The 24,748-nt window shown below is 37.1% G+C and overlaps 1 protein-coding gene across 12 annotated transcripts in view; it reads right to left on the bottom strand.

Annotated features, from left to right (window-relative positions):
- ROBO1 (roundabout guidance receptor 1) overlaps positions 1-24,748 on the bottom strand; it is a 692,513-nt gene that overhangs the window by 355,450 nt on the left and 312,315 nt on the right. For 10 of the 12 annotated variants that reach the window (XM_085547220.1, XM_085547240.1, XM_015880154.3 and 7 more), the window contains one exon: positions 9,259-9,342. The exons of the other annotated variants lie outside the window; for them this stretch is intronic. In XM_085547220.1, the coding sequence (XP_085403346.1) occupies positions 9,259-9,342 (84 nt within the window). The remainder of the gene's footprint in view (positions 1-9,258; positions 9,343-24,748) is intronic. 12 annotated transcript variants of the gene reach the window in all.

The raw sequence follows: 24,748 nt of genomic DNA, 5'->3' as shown, positions 1-24,748 counted from the left end.
TGTAAGGTGGAATGATACAAAGATGGTAACCAATATTCAAAAGGTCATTTATAGGGAAAAACCTCACCCATATGAATGCCTTTGCTGGGAAATGCTGAGGCAATCCCCACCAGGGAGCAGTCTCCAAGAGATGCTGTCTTAATGGTGGTCAGCCCTTGAATGAGTTTCTAGAGGAGGTGGAGTCAAGCTCCACCCCTTCCGGGATGGGAAGCTAAATTACTCTCACCTGTGCTCCCACAGCTGACCCAATACTTACCTCAGCTGATTAATCAGAGGTTTGGGCTGTGATTACCAATTTCCCATACAGAGTTCAATGCCGTTTCCCATAATATTCCTGTCTCTAAACTGGGGTATTGTGTTCTAGATTTTAGAACAATCGTATAGGTGAACCCTTGATAGATCACTGGCTTAGAATGTAATGGTTAATGGACTTCAGCCAGTATAGAAGATAGTAACAAGCAGAGGACTGCTAGGTCTGTCCCAGGACCTTCTTCAGTACTTTATTAATGACATGGAGAAGGTTAGGCATGGTATATTCATGTTTTCAAGTTAAACCAGCCTAGGGAAACCACACTGTATGCATAATGGTAGGGCTACCACCTGCAAAAAGACAGGTTTGGCAGGAGGACTGAACCAACAGGAACCTTATAGAATTTCAGGAGGACAAATGCAGAAGCTTCCCTTAGTACAGCTGAAAGAACCTTCTGCCTCAGCACAGGCTGGGGAGCAGCCCTGCCAGAAAGATGTGGGGATCTGGATCAGCATCAAGCTGAACTGACTCTACAGCCTGCCCTTACAGCAGACAGCCAGCAGCATCATCAGCTGTGTAAGTTGGGAGATCAAGGGAAGGAAATACCTCCTTCTACTCAGCATTCATCTGAAGAACTATATCTGGTTTTGGGCTCCCCAGTGCAGGAAATGTGTTGATAAACTGCAGTGAGTTCAACAGCATCACCAGATGATCAGGGCTGGAAGATTTGAGCGGTGTATAAAGGACCAGAGCTTGTTCAGTGTGGATAGCTATGGGGGCAAAGTAACAGCTACCTTCCTATATGGACAGGCAGATCACTGAGAAGACGGATAGAGGCTCTTCTTGGTCATAGTAGGGTGGCTTAAGAGGCATACGCTGAAACAAGAGAGGTTCAGACTGGATATAATGAGAAAAATTTTCCCCATGAAGACTGGCAGGCAGTGGTATGAGCTGCCCAAAGCAGGCTGGTCTGACCTTATAGATGACCATGCAAGAAAAGAAGGTTGGACTAGAGAACTGCAACAGTTGCTTCCAACCTGAGTTATAGATGATCCTATCTAGTAATTATTATGAAAATGATCAATAATGATTCTCAGCATTTTTCTTTAATACTGAAGGTAGTTCAGCATGATTATAGACACAACGAGCAAATCTAATCATATCTACATTGATATGTGATTAACAATAACATATGTGTTATCAACTTCCTATTTCTTTAAAACAAATTGCCTGAGTAAAACAAAAGACTAACTTGTGCAATATACACTAATAAGGATGGGGAGTGTTCTCTTATTTAATACATCCTGTGGTAATGTTGACATTCTGGCAGAAATCTACACTTTTGAATATCTTCACAAATTGCTTTGCATATTCAGTTCACCAAATTGACAGCAGTGTCTGAGGGCAATTTCCTCTGTCTTTGCTCTTGCTAGGAGACCCTCAGCAGAAAGCCTCTCATCAGCTCCACAGGTTCCTGACTGTGACAGTCAAATGGAAAGGAGAAAGTACAATTTGAGGAGAAGGCTTTTAACTCATCTCATGATTAATTAGGAACAGACAAACGCAAGATTAAAATGTTCATCCTAGGCAATAAATCTAGCATGCATATCCTATTGTAGCCTATAACAGATTTAAATATTTGTAAAAGGCATATCAAGCTCCTGTTTGAAAACTATTTTAGAATCTACTGCTGTAAAACACTCTATATTTCTATCCCACATAAACTAAACCCCTATTTATACCTGTCTATTCTTTTGTCAGGTATGTGGTAGTATATGAGTATAAACTTAGATGTAGCCAAATAATAAGTAAACAGTTTGAAGGCAGGCTATTTGCCAAAAACTGGATTTCTCCAAGTTGTGCTGTCAACATGCTTTGTAGCTAAAATAATTTTTCCCTGTGTTCTCTATGAGCATAAGGCTAGCAAGAAATGCCAATCCCTAACGATTCCCACTTTCATTAAGGTCTCTGTTAAAATGAGCTTCTATTCCTCAATAACTTCAATAGGCTTTTTCTGTCCCTGCTCTAGTCCAAATTCATGTTTCTCAGTTATACGAGGGGTATATAATTCTACTAATTCCAATATTATAAACATTCTCTTCACAATATATAGCTGTCTTTTTGTTTCTTCGCTTTGTTCTTTATTTAAAATTGGTCTCATGGCTACTGGAGAACTGGCTGAGAAACAGTGGACTTTGCCACTGGTACCTGTTTTAGTACAACATCAAAGTATAACACAGTAACTAAAAGAGGATATTGTGTATAAACTTTTAATGAAAGCTGTCAGGATTTATGTTAGTGTTATGCTCCAGTATTGCTATGATATGTTTTAACTAATGAATGTTGTCTGAACATTGCTATTGTTCTGAGGCAATTCTATTGATTGGTGTTTTATTTACATCTCTATTTTAATACATATTAAAAAACACAACAAAGCACTCCAATATGCATGTCAGCAGAATTCATGCAGAGAAGCACAAAAGTGAAAAGACCTTGTTGGCAGTTTAGACTGACACAGTGAACAGAAAGATTGCTGACAGAAAAGAACATGGGATTTTATTATTATTATTATTATTATTTTCATAATAAGCATAACAATAACCATCTGTTCCTGGATTTAGAGTGCCAATGTACTGTATGAAGTATCGTTATAAAATCAATATCATGGGGCTATGTGTTCATTCTCCCAGTGACTCAGGAGTACACTTCCTCAGCTGGAGTATTAAAAAGGAGGAAGATTATGAAAAACATCCCAACTGCTAGTTTTGCAAATGTATCCTGAGATGTAAAAATCAAGTAGAAGTCTTCTGTGTACTTCTGTGTATTACCTGTGGCAGTAAGGACTCTGTAATGGCGATTAAATTAAAAAAAAAAAAAAAAAAAAAAAAAAAAGGAAAAGAGAAGAAAAGAAAAGAGAAGAAAAGAGAAGAAAAGAGAAGAAAAGAAAAGAAAAGAGAAGAAAAGAGAAGAAAAGAAAAGAAAAGAAAAGAAAAGAAAAGAAAAGAAAAGAAAAGAAAAGAAAAGAAAAGAAAAGAAAAGAAAAGAAAAGAAAAGAAAAGAAAAGAAAAGAAAAGAAAAGAAAACGTTGTTATATAGTCTTTTACTCAACTCTTGTCACACGTTCATTGGTTCTGCAATGCTATCAAGTAATTGTTGTTACTCTTTGGGTTGTAGAACCTCATGAACTCCATGCAACTTGAGAAATGCCAATTGCAGAGTCGGAATATTTATATAAAGAATAAAAAGATCTCGCTTCTATGCATCCTTATCTACCAGCTCCACTTCTGAAATATGTTTTTCTGCAGTCTCCCCCTCAACACTTGAACACTGTTTAACCTATTCACCACTTCTTTACATACCATTATCAAGACTCAGCTTTTATTCCATGTGTTATTTTCCCCAGAACAGTTTGTTCTTTCCAAGTAATCCTTAAACTAATTATAGTTGCTAACTGATTTGACACTGAACTATACAGATTCTTTACGGCATTCTTGTTTTCCTGTTACAGAATATAGGGTTTTTTTCCCCTCACTGTTTCATTTCAGACCCAAGTTTACTACCTCTGCTAATCTTCTAGAAAAGAAGTGACACAAACACATTTCACTTTTAACAGGATAAGTATTACTATATATTTCCTTTTAAATATATTTACCTTTTTGTTCTTAAAATATTCACACAATGGCACCTGTCCATTTTGATGTGGTATGGCTGGTAGTCCACTATGGACAATTCTTTTTATCGCAAGACAAATTAGTAAAAAAAAAAGATAGGATCTCATCTCATACAAAAGAACTGTGACATGATGAATTTGTGACTAAAACAATGAAAAAAAAGCCAAAGACTAGCTATGGGTCACATGTGAGAACCATGAGATTTCTTTGCATATTGGAAGAGACTTTTGAGAAAACTGTGAATGAAAAGTTTATTTGGAAAGATTCCTTTAAAAAACCATGCATCTACTTAATAAGGAGTGGTGATCCTTGCCTGCAAATGTTGGACCATATAGTGTTAATTTAACAAGTCATCATTCTGTTCTCTGTAACACAAGCAATACTCTGTGATCTGTTAAATGATCCCCGATATTTATGTCACAGTTGATTTAACAGGAAATGTGCTACTTCCTGGAATATAATGCATATGCACACTTCAATAACACAGCACAATGCAATCTCAGAGACTGCTTTGCAGCCATCGATTATGTGGAAAATTACTGAGGCTCACGCTCAATGCTAACTGCTTTGCACTATTTTGAGGATGAAAAAGGAAGCCCAAAAGCTGAGAGTGAATAGCTACTCTACCGAACAGGTTGGCAAAACACATGGGAACTCTTATGTGGTAATATTAATTACTTTAATCTGTTCTCGTAAATCTTCTCCTACAGAAGCATTAATCAAATATTAAACAGAAAAATACTTTTCATAGTTTTAGTCAAAACTACTTTATACAGTCTTCTCATTCAAGTTTCCTCAATCCCTGCTGCAGGGTTGTGGCTCTCAAAACTTCTCAGGCACAAGGGAACATCATTCAGCACATCACCTGCTCCTATTGACCAGTAACCACAAGACTTTCTCCTGGAAATCCTGATGTTATTTGACACTCTTCCTTCTATGAACTTCTTTCCAAAGTTTCCATCTGCTTCCTATACAGAGTTCCTCTGCTGTCTTACTTGGATAATTTTCGATATATCCCCTCTGATATTCAGTAGAAAATCTCCTACACTTGTATTCGTTTCATTTTCTTTTCTGTTTGTCTGTATATACCTAAGGGATTTTAGTTGGGGAGTGGGGGGAAAGTAATGATGGGTAACTTAGGGATCTCTTTCCACTCTAACAACTGTCCAAACAATAGTCTTAGTCTGTCTGACATCTCTGCAGCCTAAGCTTGACAAAGAATGGAACTATTACTTCCATCCCTCTGCCTTCCTCTGGTCATCATTTTCTCCAGTGCACTCTCCTACCACCTGGTTCTCCTTTCAGAATCTAGATCCAAACTCATGGAACTGGTAAGATATATTACTGTCATTTTCAGATCTTTAAACCATGCCAATCACCCAGGATTTCCTTACTCTGTGCAGAGAAACAGATATAGTTAGCATTTTAGAAAACTACAGGCATCTTCCTTAGGATAAATTAAACACAACACAAAGTATTAAAATAATGTATTTTCACAGTATTGAATATCACTTCATACTGGACTCTTCCTTATGCACAGAGTTCAAACAGTCATTTAGATTTTTATTATTACCTATCTTAATATAATCACTTTCCAGTCTGGCCATGACAGAGTGGAACTGGTGTTTTGTGAAGATGCCAACAAGGAATATTCCTGATCAGTTTCTTTAAATTACATATTTATAGTTCAAATATTTTGGTTTTAAACACTAATTCCTTTGCTGAATCAATCCAGACACATATAGAACCTCTAATATGTGAACACATCAGCTTTTAAATGCTTTACATTCTTAGCATTTCTCTCATTTCAAATATGCAATAGAAAACCTTGTAATCTTATTTTATCTAACAGCAGTGCCATGAGTATGGTGCAAGTCTCAGTGAATAAATGGGTGCAGTTACACCTCTTCCTTTCTAGACTTTTTCACCCTCTATTTACTTAAATTATAAATACTTTTCAAAAAGTGATTATCTTTAATATATGCACATATAATAGTCTCTCTGAGTCCAGTTGTAATTAATGTGATAATAACAACCTGATAATATGCAACCATGCCACATTGTGTAGTATACGACATTACTCTATTGACTAGGGGAAAAAAAGGCTAGTTTTGTGCTATACATGTATAGATTTTGGTGCTATACATACTAAAAATTATAAAAATCCAAATACAAACTGATCATTTTCTCAAAACAACTGACTTAAATTTTATCATCAGTTTCAGTGTTTATTTGAAATAGCTTGAGCTGCCACTCCTCTACTCTCCCTTAAAGTGATGTATTTCCTATTTTTTATGTGGTTCCTTCTAAAGGCAAGTATGCAGATCCAAAATGGATACATTAGCACCTTGCAAGGTACACAAAAAAATTTCTCCTGATGTTAACTGGACTTCAGGAGATCATACTGAAGCACTTTTTAACTCTGGAAGTTCCCACAAAAGCAGTGTTTTCCTTATTTGTCTCAACAACTACAGTTATGGAGAGCTAGGAAGTAGAAACATCCTATAGACGTACCACTGCTCTTAACATGCCCCCAAAAATCATGTTCCTACAGTATAACATCACTCATTAGCTGACATTTAGTTTGTGTGCATTCAGACAACATAAATACAGAATTCAAACAAAACTCTTTGGTTTTTTGTGTGTTTGCTTTTGTTTGGTTTTGTTTAGTTTTGCTTGGTTTTGTTTTTGGCCAATAGGTCTAGACATCCTCTAGATTCAAACTTCATGTAAATGATTTTAGAAAAGAATCAGGTAGTTTTCAGCACAAATAACTTCTGGAATGCTTTTTCTTTTGGAGTATGAAAGTCTATAGTTAAGAGAGAACAAAAAGTACATCCATAAAATCCAGGAATTCCATATTACAACATCAACTGGGCCCGTGAGTTAGGAAAAATTTTAAAAAGTAACTTCACCTATGAGATTGTATTACAGCTAATATTATTTTTATAAATCCTTACTGATTGCTATAGAAGCCTGTTAGTTTAATTATAACAAATACCCCAGGGCTTTTCTATGTAAGCTAAAGTATACACACATTGTGCAAGTGATTATTATTACACAGAGAAGGAACAACAATTGATAATTAAATCTTAAAACATAAAAAAAAAAAATAAAAAAAATTGGTCTTCATTCAGTGTTCATTCAAATAGAGGCACAAAGACTCCAATTAAACAGAGATGTCCTTTCAGCTTTCCTTTTTCTTCAGCTTGTGTTTGCTTCTAAGTTGATCCTGACCTTTGTGTTTTCTTGAAAAACACCTATTAAAACATGGCCTCTGAGTTAACATCCTGAGAGCCTCCAGGGAGTGACTAGATTGGGGTCTGATTTTTCCAGCCTTCCCCAATGACTCTTATTGGTCTCTTGGAAGCAGGTTCAGCAGTGGCAATACAGAAGCTGACCTTGGATGTGGTGCTCATGTCCAAATGGGCATCACGGAAGGCTCATCCTAAAAGGACACAGAGGACTCCATGATCTGCTCAGACAACCTTCCCACATCCCTATGATCTGAAGGGAGCTATTGCCTTAAACATTGCCTTATACGCCTTATGCACATACCCCCTGTTCAGGGGGACTGAGTAGTACTTGCCATCCACCTGGCTGTGCTGCAGGGCTGAATCCCATCCCAGGGAAAGAGGCATGTCTCTACCCCTCCTCAGAAATAATGTGGTGGGCATCCTGCAGATGTGTACACATACACATAGATGTGAGGGACACAGTTTAGTGGGCAGATGATGATAGGGTTGATGATGGGACTTGTTAAACTCAGAGTACTTTTCCAACATTAATGATTCTATGAATCAATGATATCTGACAATGGGGTACCTGTGGGAGTCCCTCTTCTAGCCCTGTGGGATGTGGGGATGCGGCAGCCACCCATGTCCATTCTGTGCAGGGTGTGCTGCAGGGCTGCAGCCATACCCATGCAAGGGAGGTGCCCCCAGCTAAAACTGAGGGGACTACATTAACAATACAAGCAGGTCCCAAAAAAGGCTGTTGAAACACAGGACTCAAGGACTACCAGTCTCAGCCCTGTTTTCTGAAGAAAAAAATATTGCAGTACATTAAAAGAAGATGTATTTTTTGAATAAGATGAGCCCAAAGACACCAGGAAGGATAAATGTTCCAAACTCTGAGAGAGGAAGTAAAAGAAGTAAGTTTAAGGGGAGAAAAAAAAGGAATATTCAAATCGTAGCGAAGTCCAAGTGATTCACATACACCAGAGCTCCCATGTGTTTCTAAGAAGGCATCCATTTTCTTGACTCAGTATGGATTTATATTGCTTTGCCTTCTTACCCTTTTATAAAAATGTACTTTAAACTAGAATACAATTATGTGTCAAGGTTTTAAACCACATGCAGGGATGATTGCAGAGAGTAGGTGATGAAAGCTGTAATCATCTAAGTGATGTATAGCAGATCTGAACTATTCTGAATGGATGAGACATTACTCCCTCTTTTTCACCTGCTCTTCTCTTTTTATATTCAGTACGATTGTCTTATTTATGAATATTTGAATACAACACTTTGTTAAGCACTTGACTATATACACTTTTGTACAGTGTGAGCAGTAATTGTACAAGTAGTCCACTGATAAAGTATTTACCGAACACATTTCAGTTAAATTTCCAACTCACCCTTCATTGCTGTCCAGAAATTGCTTCTATTATAAGACTTAATACTTACCTTCACAATCTAAAACTCATTGAGGTCTAGATCTTCCCAATGCTCTGGAGCAGACATCTTTCAAGAGTGCTGCACTCAGATGTTCCGTAGCTGAGTCCAGACTCAGTAGGCAGCACAGCTGCTGGAGCTGAGTGTCACTTCAAGAGCTGCAGAACTGGACCCCTAAGGGTCCCTGCTGCACCACACAGCACGATGCTGCTTATCTGGAGCCTCTTTTATTTGGCCTAGAGAGGCTTTTCTCCAGTTCATGCAAAACTGTAGTCTATGACTCTTCTTTAATTGCATCTTAGTTTCATTTTGTCTTTTTTCCCCACTGCAATACATTTTAGTTCTGTTGCTCTGAGATGATGATACCTCATGCACTAGTATACACAATTTAAAGGAAAATAATTGGTGCGTTATGTTCCTTAGTAGAAATGGATTTTAAACATTTAAATAATTGAAATAACACACAATAAAAGACAGTCATCTTGGTGAATTAAAAAGCAGAATAATTCCCAACAGTACTAACAGCATTGAGCTTCAAGGGCGATGGGGAAAGAAAGCCAGCCTGCAATGACGGTTAAAAAATGTGTACGGGTGTTAATGGTAGATGTGGTTGGAAAGTGTCATAAGGAGACAGTCAGGAGAAGTTTGGAAAGATGCACTCTACCTGTGTAGCCCAGCGAATTGTCACCATTATCAGAGGTGGGGAGTGGCGTCCCGCTGTCGTTCCCCCTCTCTAGGTCGTCAGAGTCTGTCGGAAACAACACCAGAGCTGCTGATGGGGTCACAGGAGTAACAGGAGTTGCCATTTCGATCAAAACATGTCCAGACACAATTAAATCCACACATGACAGCAAGAGCCAAAGGGCCAGCGCGCGGCGCACGGTGTTCTCCCAACTGCATGGTGATGCCCGACGTAAACCGGCCGGCATCGCCCCAGGCCCCCAAATACTGCCTGCTGCCCCTTGCTGCCCTCCCAGCTTTCCTGCCCCTTGCCTCCCTCTCTGCAGTCTGTGCTGTGCAGCACCCGGCCCACCAGCTTGTACAGGCTGCTGTGAGCATATGGGGACAGGGAGGCAGGGGAGCTGAATGCTAGCATTGCTAATTTTCCACCTTATTGTTAATCAAAGCTATTGACTGTGATCACTCGCCATCATCGCTCCATCTCCTGGCAATTACGGACCCAGGGGACTTCACCTCTTTGTGGGGAGAAGCTGGGAGGGGGTGAATGTGTCTTGGTGAGCAAGGGGGGCTGTTCTGCCTCTTCTGCAAGATGGGGCAGGTCTCCCCTCTCAAAGGGCAATAGTTTAGCAGCAGAAGAAAAGCAAGATGCATTTTCTGAGCTGAAAGATGCTCGCAAATTTTCACGTCACATTTGAAAAAAGAAAAAAAAAAGAAAAAAAGGAAAGGAAGGCATCTGGTCAGCTAAACACATAAATGAACATGTTTTAAGACTCCAAGATAAATTGCTGATCAAAACGCCATAAAGCACTGTGAAGGTAACCCATAATAATGAAGTAAATAATTCAAAGCAAAAAATAAAACCAGAATCCCAGTGGCTTTGGAAACAAAACAGCACAACCCAAAGGAATTTGTTGTCAATATCAAAATACCTTCTTACTCTCATCCGTTAATGTAAAGCTGTAAATAAAACTTTAATTCTATATATATATTTTTTTTTAATCTGCTTTTGATATCACAATGTTCAACAGATAATGCCTAGAAAAACATGTTTTGGTTAAAAAGCTGCAAGAAGCAAATCTGTTCCCAAGAATAGCATTAACACAATAGGCTGCACTTCTTTTTTCTTGTTGATGGGTGCTAAAAAATTGATAATTTTAAAGAACATGAATAGAAAAGATTTTTTACACATACACACACAAACAGACGTAGACTTCCATGATGACTGAAAGTAATTGATCTATTTCAGTAAATGGTACATACTGCTAAAAACATGTTGCATTTACACAACTCCTAAAGGAAAAATGCATGAAATTGAAATACAGAAAACATAGTTTATTTTGTTTTGTTTTCTTTCGTTTTCTGGTTGCAAAGTTTTACTGGCTCTGTTCATACAGTGTTTAAAATGTGATACTGAACATTCATATTCTCCATTTGTGTACAAAAAAAATCATAAATCCAGACCTTTTCTAAGGAATTCTTAAAGAAAAACAATCAATCAAACAAACAAACAAAATGAAATCTTCAAGACTAACAAGCTTAAAGGATTAGATACTCTGGGAAAAATTAAAAATAAAATTAAAAAAAAACCTTAAAAAAATAGTCAATTAAAAGAATTGACAGCATGTCTTTTAAACTAATGTTACAAAAATTAAAATGAACAAACAAACACTAAACAACACACAATGCTAAGATGGTGCTTCATCATGGCAGATGCAAAAAGTGAAATACATTCATTTAGTGATCAATTCATCTTTGCTGACTCACTATTGGCCAATGTCATGCACATCTTTAAAGCCTACTCTGGAAATGGCTGTTGAGTGAATGGTTCAACATTCTCCTTCTCTAGATTGCTCGCCTATTTGCATTCAAGGGTTGTCTAGGTCAGAGCTTTAAATTACAGCAGTAAAGAAGAGAAAGATGGGACTTCTTTATTAAAATAAGATCCAGAGCCTGTGCCTAAAATCTTTTGGGAAATTGTTTATAACCAACGACAGAAAACTCAGACTGAGATTTCAAGCAACAAACCTGCTGATCATCATGTTGAAAGATAATTGCCTTCTAGGAGATTTAACCAAAATCAGGATAATTAAGAAGAAAGATGTGTAGAAAACTCCTCTCATGTTCTCATGCAAGCCTAAGGTGTGATGTTGTGCAAAATATGACTGCAAAAGGAATTGGTCTATTCTATCCAAGATACTGCTTAGGAAAAAACATTCCCAGGAGAGGGCCAACATCCTCGTGAAAGACATCTAAAAGATGCTCACATCCTTCAGTGAGGCCTACATTGCAGGGTTAAACAGGAGCAGTCTCCATTTCAGGATTCCTGTGAATTTGCTCCAGCCAATAGCAGGTCTAAAATGAGGCTACAACTGTTAGTAGTCACTTAGGCTTGAAAATTTTGCCTTCACTCCCAGCAGTGATTGAAATGAGGGGGTTAGCCTATTTTTAACCCTACTTGTATTTACATGGTGTCTGCTAATGAGAATACAGTTTTTCCATAACATATTATATACAGATTTTTCACTCGCATCTTCTTTGAGAAGTTCAACTTTTCAAGTTGGTCAAAAATATGATATTCATCCAGTGTTACATTACAGGTGAAAACTGCTTTTGCTAAAGACAATCATAGAAGTTCAGTTCTTGCTGTTGGTGAATTCTCCCCATTTTGCTGAAGAATAACTCTGCACTTCTGCATTTAGCGATTTAGCCCCTTGCACTGGGCTGAACTTAATTGTAGCCCTATCACAAGATCTAGCTTCACACAATTGACTTAAATGGTACGTTTCACCATAAAACTGCTACGAAGGCATTTCACTGAATGTGTGGCGAAAGGCCTGAGAGTTAAGATATGATGCATTTCCCTTGACTTGTTGTAGGCTCAGGCAATTTTCTATTTGGCTGTGCTAAACATAATTAATAATTTCAGATCACTACACTATTTGAACTAGTTGCCATACAAAACAAAACAAACAAACAAACAAATAAATAAATAGATGGAAGGAAATGAATGTGATAATCTGGAAAATTCAAATGATGCATGAAAAATTTACACCTTGTTCCAAGTCAAAGAAGGTACTGAACTCAGGTAAATGCCACAATCACTTTATAGCAAGGCTCTTATTTATTTCCAAATAATATAATGGGGTAGAGGCTACACAAAAATGACAGAAACATCTGCCAAAACACCTCTCCAGTGAAGATGGATGTCTTAGCTGAACTTCATAATCTCAAATTCAGAAGAGATTTGAGCTACAGCTTCTGATTAATTACTTTTAGTTTTAAGAGTGTAAAACTGCAGAAACAGTATAGTGTAAAACTGCAGAAATAGTAGAAAAAGTAAAATTTTTCTTTCATTTATTTTTTTTTTTTTCCCCAAACAAGCTAGTTTGTTCCAAAAGTGTATGCCTTGGAAGAAGACAACAAAAAGTGATGCCTTGACTACCAGAAAGAGAAAGAACAGCAGTTATCAGTTGCTATGACACTTTCCTTTCACAGGAGCGTTTGTGATACAACTCATTAGAGAAGCAAAACCCCCTCACCATGATGAAAAAAGTCTGATTTATTCTTTCCATAGCCATCTCTGGAGCCACTATTTATTAAATTAACCAAGTATCTCATGACATTAGAATAAAATCATATATTTTGACTTGACAGGAAAGTGCTATGTTTCCCAACAGTGAATGGTCTAGTGCAGCCCAACCTCAGATGCCACCTGCAAAGCAGCAAGAGGACTTGCCTTAATCATGTAAATTATGAACAAGAGTGTCAAAATCTTTATCTATGTATGGAATCTTGTTCACTGAAATTTCCACTTAAAAATCTTTAACTTAATCAATTTTATTGGACTGCAGCAGTATCCACTAAACACAATTTATGCTTTGATTTACACATCTTTAAGTATATCTAAAATGGTCGGAAAATCCAAATACTAACTACCTGCTTTTCATTACCTCACCTACTACAGCACCTAAAATTGATCATTTGCATCTACTTTCACATGGCTGGTGCAACCGTAGCCTCAAATATTGTTTTAAACATTCTTTTCGGTCTCTGTAATCATTTTTTTTTTTTTTCCCCACCAGTAACAGAAAGTTAAACCATCAGTTACTGCTACTTCTGTACCAGTGAGATATGTCTATATGACAAGACTTATTGAAGATGAATTCTTAAAAGTCCCTAAATGATTCAGTATTGATTCCCCAGTCCATCTGCCCAGATGACACAAACAATGCTGAAAAGATCTGAGCAGGCGCCACTTCTTACTACTGTGGGGGTCTTGTATATGAAATACTACCCTGATCATACCTTATCATACCTGCTGAACAATGCCTGACTACAAAAACAGCAATTGCTGCATTACTTTATTAAATTACATACCACTCCTTTATTTTTTGCTCTGTTTCTCTAACCTTCACAACCATCAACTTAACGGTACAAAATTTGGAGGAAATATCATGAGTAGGATTTGCAAATGACCCTTATTAAAATATTAGGGTGAAGCAAATGAATATAAACTACTATCGATATTAGAATTGTGTTCTACAAATTGGATCAATTTCCATTGATTCCCTTCTACTGATACAGATGAAAAAAAAAAAAAAAAAAGAAAGAAAAAAAAAGCAGGACAGGCCACCAGAGATTAAGTTGAGGAAAAAAAAAAATAGTAGCCTGTTTCTTCAGTAATTTGATTTATTCTGGTTATCTTCACTGGATTTACATTAGAAATACATTAGAACACGTCTTACTAAGTATTTAATTCTATTCCTTAGTTATTTATAATGATAAAACATTTTATTCTAAAAATATATAGTTAAGTAATGGTAGCTTCTCAGTGAGAACTACTGCTTAGATTAATATATCTGTGAAAACTAGCTTTTGTGAAAGGAAATATAAAATTATGTATGTATTCACTCAGGAAAAAACAAACAAACAAACAACAATGAAAAAGAATGGAAAGGAATGGAAAGGAATGGAAAGGAATGGAAAGGAATGGAAAGGAATGGAAAGGAAAGGAAAGGAAAGGAAAGGAAAGGAAAGGAAAGGAAAGGAAAGGAAAGGAAAGGAAAGGAAAGGAAAGGAAAGGAAAGGAAAGGAAAGGAAAGGAAAGGAAAGGAAAGGAAAGGAAAGGAAAGGAAAGGAAAGGAAAGGAAAGGAAAGGAAAGGAAAGGAAAGGAAAGGAAAGGAAAGGAAAGGAAAGGAAAGGAAAGGAAAGGAAAGGAAAGGAAAGGAGAGGAGGGGAAAGGAGAGGGGAAAGGAGAGGGGAAAGGAGAGGGGAAAGGAGAGGGGAAAGGAGAGGGGAAAGGAGAGGGGAAAGGAGAGGGGAAAGGAGAGGGGAAAGGAGAGGGGAAAGGAGAGGGGAAAGGAGAGGGGAAAGGAGAGGGGAAAGGAGAGGGGAAAGGAGAGGGGAAAGGAGAGGGGAAAGGAGAGGGGAAAGGAGAGGGGAAAGGAGAGGGGAAAGGAGAGGGGAAAGGAGAGGGGAAAGGAGAGGGGAAAGGAGAGGGGAAAGGAGAGGGGAAAGGAGAGGGGAAAGGAGAGGGGAAAGGAGAGGGGAAAGGAGAGGGGAAAGGAGAGGGGAAAGGAGAGGGGAAAGGAGAGGGGAAAGGAGAGGGGAAAGGAGAGGGGAAAGGAGAGAGGAAAGGAGAGAGGAAAGGAGAGAGGAAAGGAGAGAGGAAAGGAGAGAGGAAAAGGAAAAGGAAAAGGAAAAGGAAAAGGAAAAGGAAAAGGAAAAGGAAAAGGAAAAGGAAAAGGAAAAGGAAAAGGAAAAGGAAAAGGAAAAGGAAAAGGAAAAGGAAAAGGAAAAGGAAAAGGAAAGGAAAGGAAAGGAAAGGAAAGGAAAGGAAAGGAAAGGAAAGGAAAGGAAAGGAAAGGAAAGGAAAGGAAAGGAAAGGAAGAGGAAAGGAGAGGAAAGGAGAGGAAAGGAGAGGAAAGGAGAGGAAAGGAGAGGAGAGGAGAGGAGAGGAGAGGAGAGGAGAGGAAAGGAGAGGAAAGGAGAGGAAAGGAGAGGAAAGGAAAGAAAAGAAAAGAAAAGAAAAGAAAAGAAAAGAAAAGAAAAGAAAAGAAAAGAAAAGAAAAGAAAAGAAAAGAAAAGAAAAGAAAAGAAAAGAAAAGAAAAGAAAAGAAAAGAACAAAGAAAACACCAAAAAAGAGACAAGCTTTCAAGAATGTAGACTTATTCCTCACATATGGATGAAAAGGAAAAACTTCAAGCTAATATGAAGAATTGGGAATAATTAAGCCATTATACAATCACAACTACACTACATTCTACTTCAGAAGCTTATGTTGTATATGGCTAATCAATTTGGAAACTATCCTTTCCAATGCTTTGTATTAGCTGGAGGGAAATATAGTATTATTTTTAATAAGAATTAATACCACAACTTTCTATAGACATAATCACATTCACCCAGTGCTCTAACTTCTTTAAAGTAGATAACTTTAGGGAATTATGACCATTTTCACCAGCTGAGGTTATTCAGAAGTAATTAACAAGTTCTTCATTAAAAGTTACACTGCTTGCCTGCCTCATCTTAAAAGTTAAGAATGGTTTAAGCTAAGGGAAAATGGGAAGAATTTGCTCTCATATAATGTTACAAATTAATCCATAAAGATATTTTTAATTAATAATTTATACTACTATGGTCTAGCATCTTAATATTTATGTTTCTAAAAATAAAACACACATTTTCACACAGGTATAGAAACATTAATAACTAGGCAGAAGAAAAAACAATTCTGATGAGAACAGACATATTTTGTCTTCAAAAAACAATACATACAACTGAAATCTTGACAGTAACAGAAGTTGTTAAATAGCTTGCCATCCCTTAATTTCAATGCTACATTCAATAAAAGCCATTAAATCAGGATTAAGTAATTAATTAAGAGGTTACTTGGAATTATGCAAAAGCATGTGGCCAGTGATCAATCTCTTTGTATTTATTTATAATGGCTACTTTGAAAGTAATGCCTCCTATTTTATTATGTTGGCCCACAATATCAGATGTGGATATTGGTGGTGTATCAGTAGAGGTTGAACCTTCCCATCAATATTCTGTTACATCTTGCTTCTGTATGACAGATGGCAGCAGAGGGGCAGTCTGACAAAATGGCGCCTGACAAGGCAGTGCAGATGAGGCAAAAAAAAATGGTGCTCACTGACATTCATCAATGCTTGCTGAATGTTTATGGAGACCAAACAGTGGATGTGAGTACACTGAGGTGGTGGATGGTGCACTTCAGCAGTAGGGACAGCAAAACTGGATCACCTCCACCAAAGCAGATTTTTATGAGCACAGCATGCAGGCTCCTGTTCATTGCTGGCAAAAATGCATAATGGCGGTGACTTTGTAGAAAAAAATGTTTTGTAGCTGAGAGTTTGCTCTGTCAAGCACTGCTATTGTGCTCTTTCTATCTGTTGTAATTTCCATTGAAAATAAGTAGGGACCTTTAGCCTATCTTCTGTGTAAAGCAAGATCAGTGATTACCATAACTTACAGGGTGATCTGATGATTAAACAAAGGAGGTTTTGACCCTGTCATAGTTTACAGTTAAAATCCTTGTAGTCTAAGAAGAATTTCATTTAGAATTAGCATTGTACACTGGTGATTTTGTAGTGAACACTGCAAACTAAAAGGCAAATTACAATGTAAACAAATGACATGGAGTGGAAAAACATACCGTGTCAATCAATACAGCACTCTATGAATAAATTTACAGTAAGCTACAAATGCCATCAAATCACTTATACATTTGCACACAAAGTAGTAGTAAGCTGAGTGTCCAGAATTCCCCTTCCTATTAATCTTCCATGACAGCAAATTAGCTGGAGATATCAAGTGATTCTCACTTGCAATTTAACTTCTTTTCTTAACCCAAAGAATGCTTTCTTTTCTTTTTTTTTTTTTTCTCAAACTAAATGGAAGTAAGTACTTCTGGGAAGGTTTTGTCTTCTGTTATTAGATCACAGGGGTTCTCTCTGAAAAGCTTTTCCTAAGAGCTATCACTTTTGAGCCACATAATGAAATGTGCCTTCCTATAATGGAAGATTTTTTAAGTTCATTCCTTAGAGAGAAGAGTAGCCATACAACAGGTGTCCCTCCTTTCTTTGTTTACCTGAGCTGAATACTAGCTAGTAAAAATCATATCCTTAAGAAAACAAATGACCAAGCATGTAAGCATTTGCCTGGAAAATTTGATATTAGGCTGAAGTCCTTTCTTGTTAAAGCAGCAAAATGCTCCCATTGACTGTATTCAGGGTTCTGTTAGCACAGCTGTGAATACTTCAGGGAAACAGGAGAAAGAGACACAAATAGAGAATTAGCAATTATTATCTAGGTCATAATGGAACATACACGTGTCTCAATCAACTTAAAAATTCAGCATCTAAACCAGGAAAGCTTTGTAGAATGGTAGTATGTTAATTTAACAGTTTACAGTAGTTTGTTAGCATCTTCCAGCTGGAAATCTCATTTTTCAAGGTGATTAATGTCAGCCCCAAAAGAAAGCATGGGGTCAAAAATTACTCTGAGTTTACAAACTCAAAATCCAGACAAAACAGTACTACAATGAAATTAAACATATAACAAAAATTTCATTTATTTTTTTTTTTTTCCTATCTTATCTTATTTGGCATTAATTCTGCAGAGCTGAAATCGCAGCAAGAAATCACACAACACATCAAGTTACACTTGTGTTTACAAGGATCTACAGATATCTCTAGATAATGTCAATTTGTAATACCATGTACGTTGAGCATGGGAATTACTAGCTAGGGGCAGTAATTTTTAAACCAAATAAAACCTTCAATATATCCATGGGAATCTCTGAAATAATTAGAACTTTAACTGAAAGCAGAGACCCCAAGTAGTAAAGAATGAACGCTGCAAAATGATATGTTTTAAGCTACACAGACATGAAGAGAACAATGCCAGTGTAAATAACAAAAGCACCCACATCAAAACTGTGATGAACAAGAGCATGAAAATGGCCAAGACAGACTAAATCCCACATCCATGTTGAAAAACTTACTCTGACTTTCAGATAAACTGCTCTATAAGGCATAACTTTATCAGAAACTTCACTTTCTGTGATGGTAGAGACAGAACAATATCTAATGAAGAAGTGGAAGGAAATCATACATCACCTCTAAAAAGCAAAACCAGTAAACCTATAGTGCTGGAGATCAGGAAATTAGACTTTTCACAGTAAGGGACTCATTCATCATCACAGCAATGAACTGAAAATGGAACCACAGATGACAAAGAGTATCTTGTGTCTGATTTACTTACTAAGTGTTTCCAGAGTATATCATTGCTAGCCAGGACACAGCTTTAATGTCACTTAACTAAAGTATAACATTGTGTAGGAAGTAAGAGTGAGAGCTTGAAGAAAGAAAAAATACTTTAGCAAGCTCCAATTGTTTGTTTGTCCTAACTTTGTTACATGTGTTGGTGCAGCTGCTTTGAGCAGGAAATAAAAAATACTTCTGAAGCAATATTATATGTATCATATGTTGCAAGCATGATTGGTTCCATATTGCTGGGGCCCTTGGGCACCTCTAGCCGAGTTCATCAGCAAATTTTAATATGTCAGACTGCATAAAAGTCAGAAGTAGAAGCTTTATCCTGAAGGGTAGGGATCCAGCACAGAAACTCCAACAGGGAAGATGATGTTTTGGCTTCAACCTGAGCACCAAGTGCTCCCTTGGGCTCCTGATGAAGGGAATTAGGCAGAGCCCTAAGGTGACTGCCGGCAGTCTCCTCCAAACTCCTTTATGTCCTGGTGCTCTCAGAGACCCTCTTCATAAGCTCACAGCTGGACCTCAACATGGGAATCCCAGACTGCAACTCAGTGGTTCCTGAAACTGAGTGGTAGTGGGGCTGGCAGACCCTAGCCCTTGCTGGGCAACCGTCTCTCAGACCATAGCAGAAGTGTCAACATTCTAATCAAATGCCCCTTGGTAACATTTTTCCTATATGGACTCTGAGGGAACCAATGATCAGCTTAGGTCTTTAGCAGAAAACAGTTCATTGCAATGAACCGTTAATATTTACTTTTAAAACTCAAGAGATGGAGCACAATACAAATGTACCACAAAACAGAAGGTACCAGAAGATCAATCCACTGATAAGCATGGAGCTGTAGAACCAGATCTGTGCACATAACCTATCAATTACAAACAAATGGTGGCTCACAATTCAGTGATACATGATTCCTACTGCTAAATTTAAGGCAACAGTCTTGTTAGTTTGGATCTTCATCACATTAAAATATTAAACAGCTCAAGTTATTGTAACTAGCACACTAAATTTCTACCATAGAACAGACTGAAAAAGTCAAATATTTCAGATACAGACTTTAAAATTACTTCATTTACTTACAGGTATGAAAAATTATGGAAAAAGTAAATGTAAGAGAATGAAATAAACATACAAGAACCTAAACAAAGAAAATCATATTAACCATATAAAAGGCAATTAATCATTTTTCATTTTTATGTTTGGAGACCAGACAACAGAAAATTCCTGGAGAAATGTTGTAATTTCAGAAGGTGTGGGATGAGAAAAAAAACAAGACTGACACTTGGGATCAAATAACAAATCAAACTGATCTGACATTGAACACTGCTTAGAAAGTAAAATGAGAATAAGTAGAATGGTATTATTTTATTACACCAATTCAAAGTCTCAACTAGAAAAACTTGCCTCAGAAGATGGTGAGGAAATTTAAACTTTATAACAAAAGAAGTAGTGCTGATTTTACCATGTTATTTCTATTATACATGATTTACAGATATCTAACTCTACTGAAACTTGTGCTGTTGTTTCCTGACTGGAGAGTGACCAAGGAAATGTGATATTATCTTGGAGGCAAAATGCTAGACATAAAGAAGCTGCAAGTGTATGTAAATGCTCAAAGCTGAATATAACTGAAACATTAAACAAGTCAGTGAAAGAATTCCCATCCAAGATAACGACAATTTCAGGCTCACTTCAGCAGAATCTTCTAAAATTTTAAAAATTGTGAATTTTCTTAGCTACACCAAGAAAGGAAAACAAAAATATTTGTCACTGGAAATAATGTAATTAAAATAAAAGTAATCCAGAATGTTTTCCATCCAGGTTTTAGTTTTCTTAATAACCACATGGTAAACGACCATATCATTGCTATTTATTTCATAGCTGTTTCTGAAAACATGTTTAGGTTTAGATGAGAATGCATTGGTACATAAAACATATGTAATTCATGTTGCTGATCAAAGGTAAACTGGGTAAAAAAATGACACTAAACAAAGAAGAAAAAAGAAATATTCTCACAAGCACTGACTGAACATTAACTGGCTTTATACTGATTGACACCGATGCCTAAGAAGTCTCCCTAGTCTGCCCAAGCTCTTCTCATCAGCCTGAAACTTGAACAAATTTATGTTTGATGAGACTCAGGCTAAGTCTATCTCAGGGTCCTGGCCCCCCAGTCACCAAACCAAAGTCCTAGACAAAACTTCCCCTGATTTCCTCACAGCCTCCAGCCACTGGTACCTTTCTCAAGGAAACCAAAAGGTCAGAGAGAAGGTGGTACTTGGAGCTAATGTGGAGACCAAAGGTAACATTACAGACATACCTTTGAGAGAACTTCCATCTATAATCAAGAGTTTGGTTGAGATTATCAAGTGAATTCAGAAGACTCTATAGAAGCATGTGCAAGAGATGCAGACAGTGTGATAACAGAAACCTTGTTCTTTACTAAGTCAGATGAAAATAAAAGTGCGAAACTCATTTGCATTGCAAAACAGATGATCGTTCTATATTGATAACTTGAATGGCTACTCTGAATATGAATTACCCATTTCACAAATCTGAATGAATGGCTCCAGTTCTGCAATGTGAACAATTATAAAGATTCTTACAACCAGAAGAAAAAAATAAAAAAAGGAAAAAAAAAAAAAAAAAAAAAGGCAATTCAGAAGGAGAAAAAAATCCCATGATGATTTTTCTGAAGACAAAGTATCAAAGAAAATTTTGTTGAATTCAGTCTGGTCCCTCATTTATCATATCCAGTGAGTGAGTCAGTTAATGACTATACTGATTCTGTATTGTGTACGTTTTGATATACAGCTGCAGTGAATGTAACCATAAGATATTAATTTCAGAGGAAAACGATTTGATGATAAATACTCAAAGGTGCAGTTAAGAATAATCATTATACAGTACATTTCTTGTACTGAAGTTATAGGGCATATCTGTTTAATTGAAGAGGGAAATAACACATAATATGCACTACCTGAACCCTGTAAGTAGTGTATTAATAATTAGAACAGACTTCAACAGCATTATAGAGTCACAGAATGTTTTAAGTTGCAAAGAGCCATTTAAGATCATCTAGTTCCAAGAGTCAGTTAAAGATCACATTCATGTAAAGTGCTACTTTTACAATAAATTTAGGAGTACTGTGTTGCTTGAAAACCTTTGATTATTCAGAGACTAATGACAAAATAGGTATCTGAGATCAGGGTTACTCCAGCCTGCCAGTATCTGAAGACAGGAAGAAGGAAAGAACATGCTATTTCTACGCATATCTGATTTCAGAGGCATCTTATGGAGCTCATTATTTTCCACTTTCCCTGAGCTGTAAAATGCACAGCACACAACTTACAACCTAATGTTTATCTTTTCTGAAAAAATGAGAGAAATGGAAATGATCAGTCTTCCAGAGAGGAAAGGATGCTCAAAGCTTTGTGCAATTGACTTCAATCTGTCAAGAGAGACATGACGCAGACTAGAATAGTATGCAACTAAAACACAGTACAACATGCCCAATACTAAATATCAACACAGTATACCTTTTTAAAAAATCCTAAAACACCATTTTTTGGTTCTTTCTTAAATTTTATTTGCCTTTCAAAATATATGCCAAGTATTCTACCTTCCTTGTTTATTCAGCTTTGAATTTCCAAGTAAATAGCACACCTGATGATGAATTCTTGATTTCTAAAACAATTCAAGCAGTTATTATGCTATAATTCACACTTAGAAAGTGTGATCTTTGCAAGGATATTTTCCATCTTTTTTTCACTTATAAACCTCTTTCTACAGAGCAAACTTTTCCACAGTCACTTTTCCTCAATCAGTCTGGCCTTTTGCACATTTCACAATAGTCGATGTAAAAAGTAAAATGGAAGGCACATCTCTGTGAAAACTGCATTCACACTGGCTTCCATTAGGTGCTGAAAAGTCTCAGTGCTAGGAGAAGCTGCAAGGTGATGGGTGAGTGTATCTTATGATTGCTTTAATATCTTTGGAGAAAAGTAAGAGAAAGGGAGAGAGAAAGGGAGCACATTTGGTTTAGTCTGTGGCTCCTTTTAAGGAAATAATTGATTTCTTTTGTATTTTTATTGCTTGAAAAACTGAAAACAGATATCAGAGGAAAACAGAACCAGATCTCCTGTTGCAAAGACACTTAGTAAAATCTGTCTGGTTCCCTGTCTAGTGCTGAACCAACGGGAAAACCTGGGCTTGGGATGAGGCCCTGATGACTGCAGCTGGGCTGTGAGCCCTGTGGAGGTCAGGGAGGTGCGGCAGTGCCTCAGGGACAGCTCAGCAGGGCCCCAGAGCTCAGCTCCAGCTGCTGCTGATGTGAGGGAGGAGATGAAATCATAGCAGGGAGGGGGGGAGCCCAGAATGTCTAAAGGGATGGAAACACCACAGCTTTGCTTTCATCCCTTCCATATTCTCAGAAATAGCTCTGGGGAGACAAAAAGCATCACTTGAAAGCCCAATTCTTCTGTCTCTATGCTTTGTAAGCATCCACAGAGAATAGAAATAAAATGATAATGACCATGTATTTAAAACAGTACAATCTGCTGCTTGAGTCCCAGTGAAGCAAGCACAACCAAATATACTTTAACTTTGTCACCAGTCTTAGCCAACAGCATCAAGTAACAAGCAGTTACAAGACAGCTCTCACACCTGAAAAAGACTCCAGTGCAGTCAGAAAGACAGAGACTTGAAACTTGGGAAACTGTGAAAGGGAAGAGGCACTGCAGCTTCTCCAGCCATGTCTTAGTCATTATTTTCACAATGCCAAAGTATTCTTCCAGTGCACAGAGCAGATGATGCTCAATCAATAAGCAACCATGATATGTTTGATCTCTCATTATTGTTCGTATGGATTCCAAACACTGCTCTAATGATAATTTCATTTCATTAAATGACCTTGCCTTATATCAATTGAAGTACAAATGCTGATGAGGAATCGGAATTCTTCAAAACCAACAAACTTGCAGACACTGCTACATTTTCTCCAGAGCCCTTTGAGCTGATATGGCAATATTATCATCCCTCTTTTAAACACTGAGATTTGAAACACCAGTGTGGTTCAAGTCAGGTTCTCCAAAAAAATGCTATTCTCTTCAGCATTCACCACTGAGGCTTCCAGCTCCATGGTAAAAGCCTGTAAGTCTGTAGCTAGTATAACAGGGAGAAGGGAAAACCAGGGATGTTTGAAACCATTGATGATCTCTGTGCTTTGGAGCTGTTAGTCTGCTGATAGCACAAGGTGTACTAGTTTTATATTTTTAGGCAAAATGGCCCAAGAAACCAAGCAAGTAACTGCCCCATATGGGGACACCTTCTACTTTCATGAACATTATTAGGCCAATGAATAATTAGTTGATTAATTTACAAAGTAGCATTTCCAGTTCCTAGGAAAGAATTATTAAATATGACATTCTTTACTCACTTCCACTGGACATGCTTAAATGCTGTAATAGTTAATCTATAAAATACTGAATTAGATCCATATTTAATGTCTACTTTTGCAAAATACATTTAAATGATGTTATATATGACCTAAAAAATCTAGATTTATATTTGTATGGCTAATAATAAATCAAATACAAACTTTGACTGCTTTCCTCTGTCTTTCCTCTTCTTGGTCCCTCTCTCAACAAAGCAAAAATGTCAAACCTATTTCCAAGTATGTATCTATAAGATAATTGGTTGCTGAGGCAAATTTTTTTATGTGCTGCAGAAAACATGGCCAAGTTGACAAAGGTTGATATGAGATAAGGGAGTGGTTTATGACTGATTTTTGAAGGGAAGGAAAACAAAGAATACCTGACTCTAGAGAATGTTTTGGCTCTTTGAATTAGGATAGATTATGGAAAAGGAATTCTTTTGGAGAGAGAGACATTTTGAAAGAAAGTTGTCTCACCTGGAAACTACCTCAGCTACTATGTTCTGAATTTAAATATCTTAATCTGTTATGTTCTTGCTGAAATAAAAAGCTCTTAAATCATAAAATATACATGCCCATATAGAACTGAAATGTGTCTAATGTATTTGTTATTACTATAAACTACAGTATCAAAAATATTCCTGTAATAATCTCCAAAGGCCTCTTAACAAGTTATGAGGCACATAAATTTGTCTAAGATATTCCTTAACTACTTAACCTTCTTAACCACTGAAAGT

The sequence above is a fragment of the Coturnix japonica genome, chromosome 1, assembly GCF_054131305.1.
Source record: "Coturnix japonica strain WE chromosome 1, WE-NBRP24, whole genome shotgun sequence".
Taxonomy (NCBI): domain Eukaryota; kingdom Metazoa; phylum Chordata; class Aves; order Galliformes; family Phasianidae; genus Coturnix; species Coturnix japonica.
This window is presented reverse-complemented; position numbering and strand designations above follow the sequence as displayed.